The sequence below is a fragment of the Nicotiana tomentosiformis genome, chromosome 3 (assembly GCF_000390325.3).
Source record: "Nicotiana tomentosiformis chromosome 3, ASM39032v3, whole genome shotgun sequence".
NCBI classification, from domain to species: domain Eukaryota; kingdom Viridiplantae; phylum Streptophyta; class Magnoliopsida; order Solanales; family Solanaceae; genus Nicotiana; species Nicotiana tomentosiformis.
This window is the reverse complement of record NC_090814.1, coordinates 130,316,754-130,330,296: the sequence shown is the minus strand read 5'-3', so window position 1 is coordinate 130,330,296 and position 13,543 is coordinate 130,316,754. Positions and strand designations below refer to the sequence as shown.

The following is a 13,543-nucleotide window of genomic DNA, read 5'->3' as shown; positions in this document are numbered from 1 at the left end:
ACCACCGCATGCATATCAATATCACAATATATCACAATTTGCACCTCAAGTGCTCAAATAATTTAAATTGCCAACATAATTCAACAACAATATTTTTCACAATAAAGAGCTCACGGTTCATGCCAAAATAAGTCATCAATAATATTTTTCCATAATAAAGAGCTCACGGCTCATGCCAAAATAAATCATCAATAATATTTTTCCACAATAAAGAGCTCACGACTCCATCACAGTGAGTACGAAAAGCTTACACAAATATTTAGGAATAAATAATTCAGCAAAATAATATTTCAAAATCTTTAATACGTTGCTTCAATACCAAATTTAAACTATCAAATACTTCATATTAATAATATTTAAATTAAAGAAAATCAACTTCAAATAATGCACAAAATAAAAGAAACCAAGTTTCAACTAAACAGGTAAAACAATTAGCAAAAAAAGGTCAAGCAAATTTAAAGTATACAAATCAAATTAATGATGGAGAATATAACAAGATTTAATAATTTAATTAATATGCAATAGTGATCTTCACAATTTAAAAACATAGTCCTTCACATTTAGTCCATGTACACACTCGTCACCTCATGTATACGACTTTCATCACATTACAATTAATACCAATCCTATGGAAAATTTCCCTCACACAAGGTTAGACAAGTCACTTACCTCGACTTGCTCCAATTTAACCAAGTAGTATGCATTTTTCTCGATTTTTCGACTCCGATTGACTCGTATCTAGTCATAATTAATTTAATACAGTTAATAAAAATTATAGGAATCAATTTCATAAGAATATACTAGATTTTTCAATAAAATTCGAAATAAGCTCAAAAATCGCCCGTGGGGCCCACATCTCGGAATCCAGCGAAACTTATAAAATCCAATAACTCATTCAATTACGAGTCCAACCATACCACTTTCACTCAAATCCGACTTTGAATCGATACAGAAATCTCAAAACTTCGTTTCTATGAGATTTCTAAAAGTTTCTCAAAATTTCAATCTCGATACACTAATTAAATGGTGAAAACAATGATATATTCGTGTATATAGACCAAATCCGAGTTAGAATCACTTACCTAAATGTTTTCCTTGAAAATCTGTCAAAAATCGCTTCTGCTCAAACTCAAGTTCGTCAAAAATGGCAAATAGGACGAAATCCCCTCTTTTATAGATCTGCCCAAGCAGCCTTCGGGACTGGGCCTCGATCGTGGCTTCGATCACAGGCTCGAGCCGGGGCCTTCGGTCATGGAATCGATCATGGCATAGAGTCTGGGCCTTCAATCATGGCCTCGATCATGGCATTGATCTTGAGCCCTCGAGCCTTGCCTTCGATCATGGCCCTTGAGCCTTGCCTTCGATCATGGCCCTCGAGCCTGCCTTCGATTATGGCTCTCGAGCCTGCCTTCGATCATGGATCTCGAGCCTGCCTTCGATCTTCAGCTCGATTTTTGGGCTTGATTTCTGGGCTCGATTTCTGGCCTTCGATTTTTGGGCTCGACTTCTAGGCTCGATTGCTCAGCAGAAGAAAAATTGCAGCAGCTTTTTGCAGCAGCTGTTTAAGTCTCATTTTTGATCCGTTAACCATATGAAACTCACCCGAGGCCCTCGGCACCTCAACCAAATACACCAACAAGTCCTAAAATATTATACGAACTTATTTGAAACCTCAAATTACATCAAATAACGCTAAAATCATGAATCATGCTCCAATTCAAGCTTAATGGAACTTAGAATTTCCAACTTCTACATTCGATGTCGAAACCTATCAAATCAAGTCCGATTGACCTCAAATTTTGCACACAAGTCATAAATGACATAACAGAGCTATAAAATATTTTGGAACTGGATTCCGACCCTGATATCAAAAAGTCAACTCCCCGGTCAAACTTCCAAACTTTAAATTCCTATTTTAGCTATTTCAAGCCTAATTTCACTACGGACTTCCAAATAAAATTTCGATCACGCTCCTAAGTCCAAAATTATCATACAGAGCTGTTGGAATCATCAAAATTCTATTCCGGGGTTGTTTGCATATAATTGGACATCCGATCAGTATTTGAACTTAAACTTTTAATTATTTTTATCAAAATTCCATATCTCGAACTAGGGACCTCGGAATTTGATTTCGGGCATACGCCCAAGTCCCAAATCACGATACGGACCTACCAGAACTGTCAAAATATTAATCTGAGTCCGTTTGCTCAAAATTTGGTCAACTCAATTGGGTTTTAAAGCTCTAATTCATATTTTAATCCATTTTTCACATAAAAGCTTTTCGAAAAATTTTATGGACTGCGCACGCAAGTCGAGTAATGATAAATAGTACTTTTCAAGGTCTTAGAATACAGAATTAATTATTAACTTTAAAGATGATATTTTTGGGCCATCACAGGGTGGCAACAAATCGAGCATACCAGCCACGGCCACGGTCATCCTCGGGGCTAACTAAAACCCTTTTACTTCTAGCCCTAAGGAAAAAGACACCTTCACGAAAGAGTTTCGGAGAATATTAGTGAAGCAAGTGACGGAAGGTAAAAGGGGCGGAAACTAAACCTGACAAGTAGCGAAGGCAAGCAACTACCCTCCACACGATGTGACCTATTTGACGGGATCAATGGGAGGAGTAAACCCTAAAGTAAAAGGATATGTGTAAACAAAGGAATAACCAATATGGTAAGAGGTGATTCTTTGGTTAGCACTAGGGGTCATCACTGGAAAATCAGGTTTTCAATAGCATTCACGTCGAACCAAGGAAAGAAGGTCTGGGGTAATCAAGCTAGGGTAATGATCAGCAGGATTAATAAAAGCTATGGAAGAAATCGGTTTTTTCATAGCTTCACGATCTAATACAATAGAGAACTCTTGTAGGATAATATCAAAAAAAATAGGTTCTCGCATGGGTTCATTCTGATACTTCCCTCTAGAAGAAGATCTAGGAGTTATGGGTGTTCTATCTCTAGAAGATGATGGCTTAGCAGCACTACTTTGAGGGGAAGAACTACGAGTTGTCAATGAGCCTAAACTACGCAGTCTACTACCTCTCCTACTCCTGGTGGGGGCAATAGTTCATCAACAATCACCACTTTACGTGGGTCTGATGATGAAGAAGAATTTTGAGAACGTGAAGACATCTTTGATGAAGGAAATACAAGAAAAAAAAATGAAGAAACACAAGAAGAGTTAGGAAGATGAATGCAAGGAAGAAGAAAGAAACTTTCAAAATTGAGTGAGATGAGGTATTTATAGGGGGAAACAACCGTCATCAGAGTTGGTCATTATGAATTGTCATCATGGAACCATCACTTTGTGACTGATGCAACCACAGAAAAATCCTAAAAAGGCGCTGAAAATCGCAGAACCAATTACAATGAGGCACGTGTCTTGAGAATTAAATAGACATGACGTATGTCACATTGGTTCTGAAAAAGGCATTATGTTACTCGAGAAAAGGCGGCAAGGAATTCCCACCATAAATACTTACCACTTCACGAATATTCAGTTGAGAACATTCAAAAACTGTGGGGACTATCTGTGTTGGTTGGAAAAAGGCATGACACGTGAACTACCATCAAGGTGATAAGTGGCACTTTCAATCAAGCAAATTAAAAAATTCAAGAAGGCGGAGGAGAAACACCCCTGGTGTTTCTTTAGAGAAGGTACCAGTCTGAAAAAGAAGAAATAGGGACGGAATGGATAAAGACCATAAAGAGGGAAGGTACATGAATATGTTACAAATAAGGAAGGGAAATCGACATTGGTCGTGGTTACGAGAAATCCTCGGTCATTAATGTTGCCGTTACAATTACATATGGTAATGTGTAATCAAGGCAATTAATGTTATTAACAAGCCAAAATTAAGTAGAAAACCGTTATAATTATATACCCTTATATAAAGACCCGGTCCTCATTTGTAATGGTATATGAATTTTAATCAATATATGCAATTATTCTTTTACTTTGTTAAAAAGATTAAAAAGCGCAATTCTGGGAGAGATTATCGATCTATTTTGAGTTTTCTTTCCTTGTCAATCATTTTCATTATTCTCTTTATTCTTCAGATTACCAAGAAAGTGAAGTAAATTTGGTTATCAATAACCCGATTTTTTCTTGATACTGTACACAAATTACTACTTGAACAAACACAAATTCTGCAAGCTTTTGATACAACCTTTTTCTCAGTTACAAAATATTTTTAACTCATTGATTTCCAACACCACATTCAAAAATAAAGATGCTTACCCTTCTTCTTTCCCTATATAGGAGATCATCTTTTTGCGTAAAGGATCATTTAAGAAAGATATATCCTCTGTGCATACAAATTCTAACCTCTTTTAGCAAGAAGATGCAGCTCTCATGCAGCATTAACATTAACAAGCAATATAAATCAAACACGCAGTACGTAATGCAAGGCAAGAAGGCAAATTTGAATGGACCCAATAAAAAATTAATTAGCATATATTACAAGTTATTTATAATTATGACTTATGCATGACATAGATGACCACATGGACACATAGTAAGTAATACAATGAAACAATTCATACACGCGAAAAATTGAAAAAAGAAGAAGGAAGAAACAGAGCTACAGTAGCTAGCTACGTTCCCCTCTTAAGCATCTGCTCATAGTTCTCAATAGACTCGAGCCTCTGGAGAAGTAGCTGGTTCTTAAACTTCCTTATAAAAGCCTCTGCGCTATCATTGATGTCTTCTGATGGCTTGCTTTCCAGCTTCTTTGGTACTGCCGCCGCCTTATTCTCCGACGCCGGCGGCTTCCTCATACTCATAGAGCTGGGTTCCGACGGCCTCTTCAGTACTACTGAATTAGGTATCTTATTCTCTCTAATCAAATCCATGGGCCTTTCTGATTTTTTGTCTTCTTCGGCTTTGGGCGTGTAGTAACGAGGCTTCAAGGAGCTACTCATCTTTCAGCTTTCTATTTGTGCTTTGAAAAACTGAATTGACAACTCTCTGCTTCTATCCACTTCTTGATTATCTGTATTTATAGATGAAGAAAATAATAGAGTTGACTTTTCTTCTCTATGATAAGTAGGAAATGGGGAATATGATTCCCATCTACTTTTTGAATTTTGGGGGGAGGTCTTATCCACGCCGGAACGCTACCTAATTGATTTAGTTTTGAAGGAAAATATATCATGCTTCTATCAGCCTTTGGAAAAAAATTTAAGAAAGAAAAGAATATGAAGGAACTAGGTAGTATGGTGCAAATTAGACGAATGGTTTAAGTGCTAGATATCATTTAACACAATGATCTTGAAATATATAAATAAACTAATAAAAACTAGACAATTCAAGAAAAGTTATTATTTTTTTCTTTGACATAGTTAACATGAATAATAGAAGGTCCAATATAATCAATAAAATTTAACTCCTGATTCTTACTATTATTAAATGTGATATTTTGGTCATTGGCGTAGTCACAATTAAAATTGAATTAAACATGCTTATATGTTTAATATGTCACTTCAAATAGGAAAAAAGTGAAGCTTATTTTAAACGCGAAATTAGAGAGCTTATCAATAAGAGGGCCGCCTACAAGGACTATTAAAATGGTCAAAATACTTGAAATTCCCCACACGAATGCGCTTTCTAGTTTCTAGGCCACGAAGTTTGAAATTTTTGCGGCTTAAGCAACGGATTAACACTGAAAGGTCCCACGTATTGTCGCCATATTTGGCGATTCAAGACTGTCACTCTCATGTGCGACGCTAATCATTCTGGTTATTCTATTTCAAAATCAATTATTTTTGCAATAATCCGGAATGCGTATATCCAATCGTTTCTGTTTATATATTAGGAAACGAGTCTGACAATAAAAATAATTCCTTTGTTCAACTAGCAAGCAATGAGTTTAGACTCCAAAACAACAATTGATTTGACCAATCATACGTACAAATTGGGTGGAGAACAAAATGTCTTCCCATTTTACTAGCGTTATCATATGCTAAACTTCAAACTCATAAGAATAATAGTTACAGGAAGTAGATGTGGTTGGATCAATTAGGTAGATCGAATATCAGCATGGCATCTTTACCCGTACCTAAATAAATGCCTAACTGTTGCTTTGTATGTAGCACACATTTATCATTATGCCTTCTTAAGAGCATGTGACATGACTTGGTTCCATATCCAAACACAGGCAAGTAGAAGCAAGTAACGTGTTGGCACATGTGATTTTGACTTTGTCATTCAATAGCGCCTCCATAAGCGGTGCGTCGGTGCCACTTTCAACCTTATATTGGAATTTAATTGGCCTAATTTTGCGATTCCATTTCATCATTTGTGGTGTAATAGTCCTGTGGCTGAAGCAATTTTTTCCCCTGAAACCTTCAGTTTCCAAACTTCAGAACTGTAGGTTTCGCCAAATTCTCCTTTAACTTCTTTCACGAAAGAAGTTTCTGGACCCCAAGTTGAGATTCATCGTCCTTCAGTATATAGTAATTCTAATATTTTATAATCCTTCAACAGTTATATGTGGCGTTACTGGTAGAATCATAATCCAAACATGCTCTTTGGTAGGCATAGAATGATAATGATTAATGAAATCAAGCAACAAAACTCCAGAGATAGATGTTGCAGAGCACATGTGCAAAAGGAAATAACAAAAATAATCCTGTTCTCAGGGAAATTGAACATAGACCTCGGTTTACTAACAAGTATGTAGTTTGTGTTATACGTTTTATATCCTAAATGGACAAAATTATCAATTTCATGTGTTTTTCCACCGGGTACGAAGCTTTTTCCTGTTTGTTCATCCTATTGTTAGATATCATGGAATTTTTTCATGATAAAGAATGAGCACTTTATTTACAGAAGTAATTAAAATCCATGAATTAACACTCATATTTTCTATAAACATGGATACTTGGACCAGCTACTAATAAGTAAGTCGTCGCTCAAGCTGTTTCACTTGCTCAATAAGTTAGCTAGCTTTCCCCAGGATAATGAATGCCTGTGACAGTTCATTTAGCAGCTTACAACTGATACATGGTCTGGGCCTCTGTATTGTTAGCATGGAGGACGTCATATCGATTGACTCCAGTTGGATAAAACTGTTGGCTGAAGAATGCTGTCATTACAGGAAAAGCAAGGAGGTGGATAATTTAAACCTGAGGATGAGCCATATGCCTCCCAGCAAAATGATGTTATCGGATCCCCAGAAAATGAAGTTAGTTGAACATCTTCCAAGTACAACTTTCTACAGGGGCAGCTATCGCTGCAGGCAACTGTTATTGCCTTTTCTGTAGCTGAAGTTCCCTTAATACCCACGAAGGATATGCTGTCAATGCGAATGTTTGAAGTCTGCACAATGGATAGTTGTAGCTTTTTTCAAATTAGACGTATTAAAACACACAAACACACACAAAAAAAAATGGAAGGCTTGAAGAACGTAATACTCAAGGGACCTATTGATGGTCTGTTTCTTTTGATTAAATGCTGAACAGTGAACTACAACTTTCATTTAGTGCAGAACTAACATGTAATTATCAAAAAAGAGTTTAATACAGAGGTAACCATCATGTGGTATAAATAATAATCTACTGATTATTCACCGTGTTCTTAAGCAATAACTCCATCATGGATGTCACTACCTTCACTAGTTCGCTAGTAGGCCAATCATTTACTATGTCAGCTGAGCCTCGTCTTAAGCTCAATGCAGAAATGACCTGGAGCATAATTGCTCACCTATATACCTAGCTAAAATGCACAACAAACATGCAAGATTGAACTCCTTTTCCATGCAAGCAATATATAGAATGCCAAGAAGACTAGGCAAAGAAGCTGAATTTGGACTGAGAATCAAGAAATTGAACAGAAAACATACCTTGTTTGAACAGGGCAGCAGAGAATCACAGTAATATTGGTCTATTATGATAGGATTTGAGACATTTTCCATCCAAACACTCTCGAAAGTAATCTTTCTGACAAACCCGGTACCTCCCTGAAGAAGCATTAAGGGTAAACAAACAACGGTATGGGGATATGTAACCGTAGGTCAGCAGATTTAATTTTTAGAGATGAAAAATGGTATGATGCCCAAAAATGATGTCAAGGTTATGAAGACTCATCCGATGCAGATATCGAAGGGAAATAAGCAGGATTACCTGCCAAGTCTTTATTCTAACACCGTTCTCCGTGTTGGAAATAGATGCTCCATTAACATGAACATTGTAAACTTGAGACATTGAATTGGACTTTCCCAAGCTTCCAATGCTAAAAGAACAGGGTACTAATTATAAACTTCATCTTTACAGAACTCAATAAAACAGCAAAACGTTCTACCTTATACCATGGCCTGGCCCACACACAATGTTTCTAACTTTGATCCGTGATGAATTGCCGACAATAGATATGCAGTCATCTCCTGTATTCAGTTTCTGAGTTGGTCAAAAGATAATGAAATATCCGATAGAGGCTCAAATGTGAATACGACATCCTGATCATACAAAATAAGTGACAATGCTGATGATGAAACTTAGACGTAGGCTCAACTCTCAACTGGAGTATCCGGCAACAGTGAGAAAAACTTTTTTTTAAAAAACTAATTGAGTCTCAATCGATTTGGCATAAAGAATGGTTAGCTTAATATACTTTACATGCTTATTGTATCCAAAGGAAGACCTCGCATTTCACTAACCATAACTGACATACAATTTCTGGTCCACGGTTTTAGATTCCATAGACAATGCATTATCTTTCAACCTCTGCAAACATACAGCTATGCCCCCCAAGATGCAGTATTAGAACCATAAATCCGATTTTATCATCTCAAACATTCATTGTATCTGTTAGATAGTAATCTAAGCCACGTTGAGCAGCGGTACAGCCAGAAACAACAATAATACCAAAAGAATGACCAGACATGATCTATCTGTTTCTCCAATTGCAATGACTAAAGATCAACTAACCTGTGCCAATAGTGCAATCCTTGATATTGACCTGTGTAGATGAACTTATGTGGATTCCATCGGTATTAGGGCTATCAGCTGGGGCTAAGACTGCGAGATGTGATACTGCAACATGTTTGCAATCAGTAAATGCTAAATGCATTTGTTGACTATTAAGGATCTCTATGTTCCTGACTTTCAGGTTGTTGCATCTATGGAAAGTTAAAGCCTGCACTCCGATTAATTAACGAATCAAGACCAACATCAGCATAAAAATAAAATTCGTTCTTCCTGAAACAGAGTTGATATCTATGGTATAAGTCAAAAATAATATGACATAGAGGGAAAGTCAGCACTGACCGTTGGAGCATGTTGACACGGCTAGCAAAACAAAAGATTCAAAACATCAAATCCATGTTTTGAAAGAGTACCATAAAGCACGATGTAAACAATGGAAAATATAAATTACATTTGTTTTGTTGACCTTGCATGACCGAGCCCACCACTCCTGGCCCATACCATTTATAGTTCCTCCTCCTTCTATTGTCAGGTGTTTCATACTACGGAAATAGAGCCATTTTCGTGGATTCAAGCCATCCCAGACTTCAAGATCCTTAGGCGCTAGAATAGTACCTGCAATCTTGTGTATATTGAAAAAGACAACTGAATCCCTTTTAGCTAAATAAAGAGTTGGATAAGATACAATTGCTAAATTTGGTACTCACCCTTAAAGACACCTTTGACCGGCAAGGACCAGCAAAATTAAGTGGCCGAACTAAGAAAGAATATCCGCCAGGGATGACAATTTTCGATCGTGATGCTGAAGAGCAGGCCTTGTCCCAAGCATCTTTAAAAGACTGAAAATACAAAAGAATTTCTTAACTGAAGCTAAGTACTTTACACTCTGGTGATCCGATCTTAGTAAGAAAGTCTCATAAACTTTTAGCTCACCAAACATACTAACAAAAACTGTCAGCACTAAGAATCAAAGCAAGCAACATTTTGCTTTGTTTGCTGATAACAATAAAAGACATGCACTAGTCTTCTTAAAATCTTTTATAATTTTTTTTACTTAATGTATCAATCTAGCTACAACGTTTTTGTAGCAGAAAAGAGGAAGAGGAATGAGTAAATCATGTTTTCAATAACAATCTTACATCCATGGGAATTGGGAAACACAACTAATTAGACCAATTAGTAATCCACAATGAATAAAGGGAAAAGATAAACAATTCTCAGTGGCTAAAAAATAACAGAATCATTAGTAGCAAAATGGAAAATTCAACATTTATGACAAATCTTCATAGCTGTGGAAGCATTACATAATCATAACGAACGCAGACAAAAGAACGGGACTTACATTAGTGTCGTCGGTGATGCCATCTCCAATTGCTCCAAAGTCACCGACATCAAAAAGGGTTTCTGATTTGCGGGTTGTGTTCCTCACAGACGCAGATGTAGGGAGCTGTATCACTGAATCAAACCCATTCACATTTGCTGAAATCAAGACGAAATAGATACTGTATAGCGATGCGAAGAGTGCGACGGAGGTGGAATAAGACGAGAAATTAAAGTAAGAGATGGAGGAAGATCTCATCTTCCCCATCTTCCATTTGACAAAGGCAAAGGAGTGGGAATCAACTTTGTAAGTTAACTAGTGCTACTTGACAATGTCAACATCGCTGTCGGCAAGTTTCCAAAAAAGGCCCTACAAGCCACTTCTGTCGAGTAAACATTAGAAAAAGAATGTTATGCAAATTCTACATAGGAATCTTAGTTAAAAAATTATTATCAACTGTTTTTTTTTTTTTTTTCAAACGTGGTTCTCAATATAATTCTGTATACTTAATTGATAGCAAGAAGCCAAGAACGTACTAAATTTCGCCGACTCTCACAGTCTCACTAAGAAGTTCAATGAACCCCTTCGGAAAGCCATCGATCTTTCTGACACTAATCTCTCTGACACTAATTAATCAAAAAAAATTACTTACCGGCGGATATCCGTCAGTATATTATAAAATAATATAATATTAATAATATCAATACCGATAAATATCTATCGGTAAATTAAAAATAATAATTTAATATTACGGACGGATACCATCGGTATATTTAGAATTTTAATTTAGTAATTTAAAAATTAAAAATATGAATAAATTCATATTCCGATGGATATCCGTCGGTATATTCAACAAAATTTGAAAATTTATTTTAAGTATACTGACGGACTCCCTCGATAAGTATGAATTCTAGATTGACAAGTAAATAATTTTTTCGACGGACTCTGTCGGTAAGTCCCTCGATAAATCTGGTATATATTTGGTGAGTAGTGCTTATTTTTTTCTATACCACCTGCCAGTCAGAATATTACAAGAAACAGAAATGCAACCATAAAAAAACAAAAATTAACAATAATAAAACTTTATAAGCTATCCAAACATCCAAATTATCCCATCAAAACTATCCAACCAAACTTCAAAATGTAATATTCAAAGTCAACATCCATGTAAACAACAATCCAACCAAACATAAAATCACTCCTCATCTTCGGTTTCCCCCTTGTCTTCTTCATCATTTATATTGTTTCCATCAGTTTCATCCTCTTCATAAATGTGCTTTTTGGTGGAGAGCGGGGCATGCCGATTAAGTGGTTCACTTGAGCCTTGAGGGACTCAATGTCATTCTTAAGTGCGGTCCTAATCTTCTCTTCATACTTTCTTTTTTCTCGTTCATCCGCATAGTTCCTAAAAAGTTGTTGAATCGTTCGCCACATCTCCTCAAGGTCCTCACTTTGTATGGTGACGGATGTCCCAATACCTTGTAATCCATAAAAGAGAAGTGAAAAAAATACACGACGAGTTAGAATAGAATAATTCAACACCTAACTTCATAAAAAGTAACTAGAAAAAGTTCTCCAACAAATAAACTCTTTAAGCTTTTGCACTTTTCTTTTTATCGTATGTTATGCTTGCATAATTTGTCTCTATCACAAAAAAAAGTGCACCATTAGAATAAAGTTTTGGATTTTTTCGAAAATGAATCACAAGTTCTAAATATATAATATCTTAGCTACCTTCCCATAAAGTCTAGCAATGAGCTAAAAGATTTCACTTCTTGAACCATACACAGAATGTGACCCTAAAGAAAAAGAATACTTACCAAATAATTGTATCATAAGATGTACTGTTTGGTGGATCCCAATTCTGAATAAAATTTCCTTTCTTAAATGAGACTAGGCCAAGCAAGTACTGTTTTTGCAAATCATAAGATTCTTGGCAACAGTAGGTGATGACTTAAACTACCTTTGACACGCTTACGATTCTTGGGAACAGTAGGTGATGACTTATATAGCTGAATCATTTTCTTTTGAAATCCTAAAGTTTTTGATTAAGAAGCTCTTCCACATCATTTTGAACTTCAAATACTTCTGACTACTGTGAACATTTACATTGTTGCAAATTCACTTACCAAGGTTAGTATATATTGTATATTAGCAAAGAGCTAAAACGGACTATGGCAAATTCACTGACCAAGGTAGCATGTGATATGTAAACCTGCTTAATTTCCTTTTGAAATTCAGGAGATTTGGAGTCTATCGGCAGTCATCCTTTATCAGGCTCATTGATTAAAGTTAAAATTTGTCATATAATATATCAGGGACTTAAATTTCTATGCTTAGCGAGTAAAAGCTAGGACCTAGGTACAAGGATGGGTAGACTGCAGACAACTAACATATCAAAATCTTTTCAGCAATCAAAAGCAAGTTTCAATTCAAATCAGAGTTTGCGGACTGTTATTGACATTGCACATTTTGATTTTTCTACTGTCAAACAATACACAGTTATATTGATGCTCCAACACAAATATGCCATAATTCAAATTTGATTATAGCAAACTTGAAAATGGAACCACTATGAAGAAAATCACTAGATCAGGATATTATTTTCAGGACAAAAATCGTATCAGTACGTCGCCAAATCAGAAGTCACAAATCAGCTCTCTTCCACCTTAAAACAACCCCAAAACACCAACAAAAGTAGCTTGAAACGGCCCCAAAAACAGCCCCCGAAACACAACTACCAAAAAGAATAGTTTATTAACAAAAAAGTATATACCTTGTAGTCCACACTCGAGGCAATGATAGTTGCGCTCAGAGGAAATGTCGTATGCTCTACCCTTATACACGCCTCCAACCACGTTCAACCAAAATGGGAGAGTTTCTTCCTCCAATGGCATGATTGGCTGGCCTTGCTCATCGGTCGACTGACTCCTAGCGAGCTCTTCCAATACTTGTTTATACCGATTCTATATTAAAAGTGAAATTTTATATATAAACAATTATTATAAAAAAAATTTTAAGTTAATCTTGATCATACATAAGTCTCCTCAGCCCGTGGCTCAACTCAAGCTTCTTCCCCGACTTTACTTTTTGTGTGGGTTTTTCTTCCAAACCTCATCACGTTTCGTGGGTCTCTTAAGAGCAGCTTCCTGCAAATGACACAAAAAGAGTTAATAAATTCAAGTAATGTAAGAAAAAATCAAGACTGAGATCTTTAAATAATTACTAATCTCCTCTTAATTCATTACGGAGATAACATGAATATAAACAAAAAGTCTATAACAAAATCATA

The 13,543-nt window shown here is 36.0% G+C and overlaps 1 protein-coding gene across 1 annotated transcript; it reads right to left on the bottom strand.

The window, feature by feature from the left end:
- Positions 1-6,623: 6,623 nt before the first annotated feature.
- LOC104090724 (probable polygalacturonase At1g80170) lies at positions 6,624-10,658 on the bottom strand. The gene is made up of 9 exons (XM_009595896.4): positions 10,273-10,658; positions 9,638-9,769; positions 9,382-9,552; positions 9,273-9,293; positions 8,934-9,141; positions 8,308-8,389; positions 8,130-8,238; positions 7,850-7,966; positions 6,624-7,326 (listed from the first exon to the last, which is right to left on the bottom strand). Exons 1-9 carry the CDS (start codon positions 10,516-10,518, stop codon positions 7,048-7,050), a joined length of 1,365 nt encoding a protein of 454 aa, XP_009594191.1. The 5' UTR covers positions 10,519-10,658; the 3' UTR covers positions 6,624-7,047.
- Positions 10,659-13,543: the final 2,885 nt, after the last annotated feature.

Coding starts and splice junctions, on each gene's coding strand:
- LOC104090724 (XM_009595896.4), bottom strand. CDS start 10,518: ATGGGGAAGATGAGATCTTCCTCCATCTCTTACTTTAATTTCTCGTCT. Junction 8,239..8,307: donor GGGCCAGGCCATGGTATAAG/GTAGAACGTTTT, acceptor CTGTTCTTTTAG/CATTGGAAGCTTGGGAAAGT. Junction 7,967..8,129: donor TTAGAATAAAGACTTGGCAG/GTAATCCTGCTT, acceptor ATGCTTCTTCAG/GGAGGTACCGGGTTTGTCAG.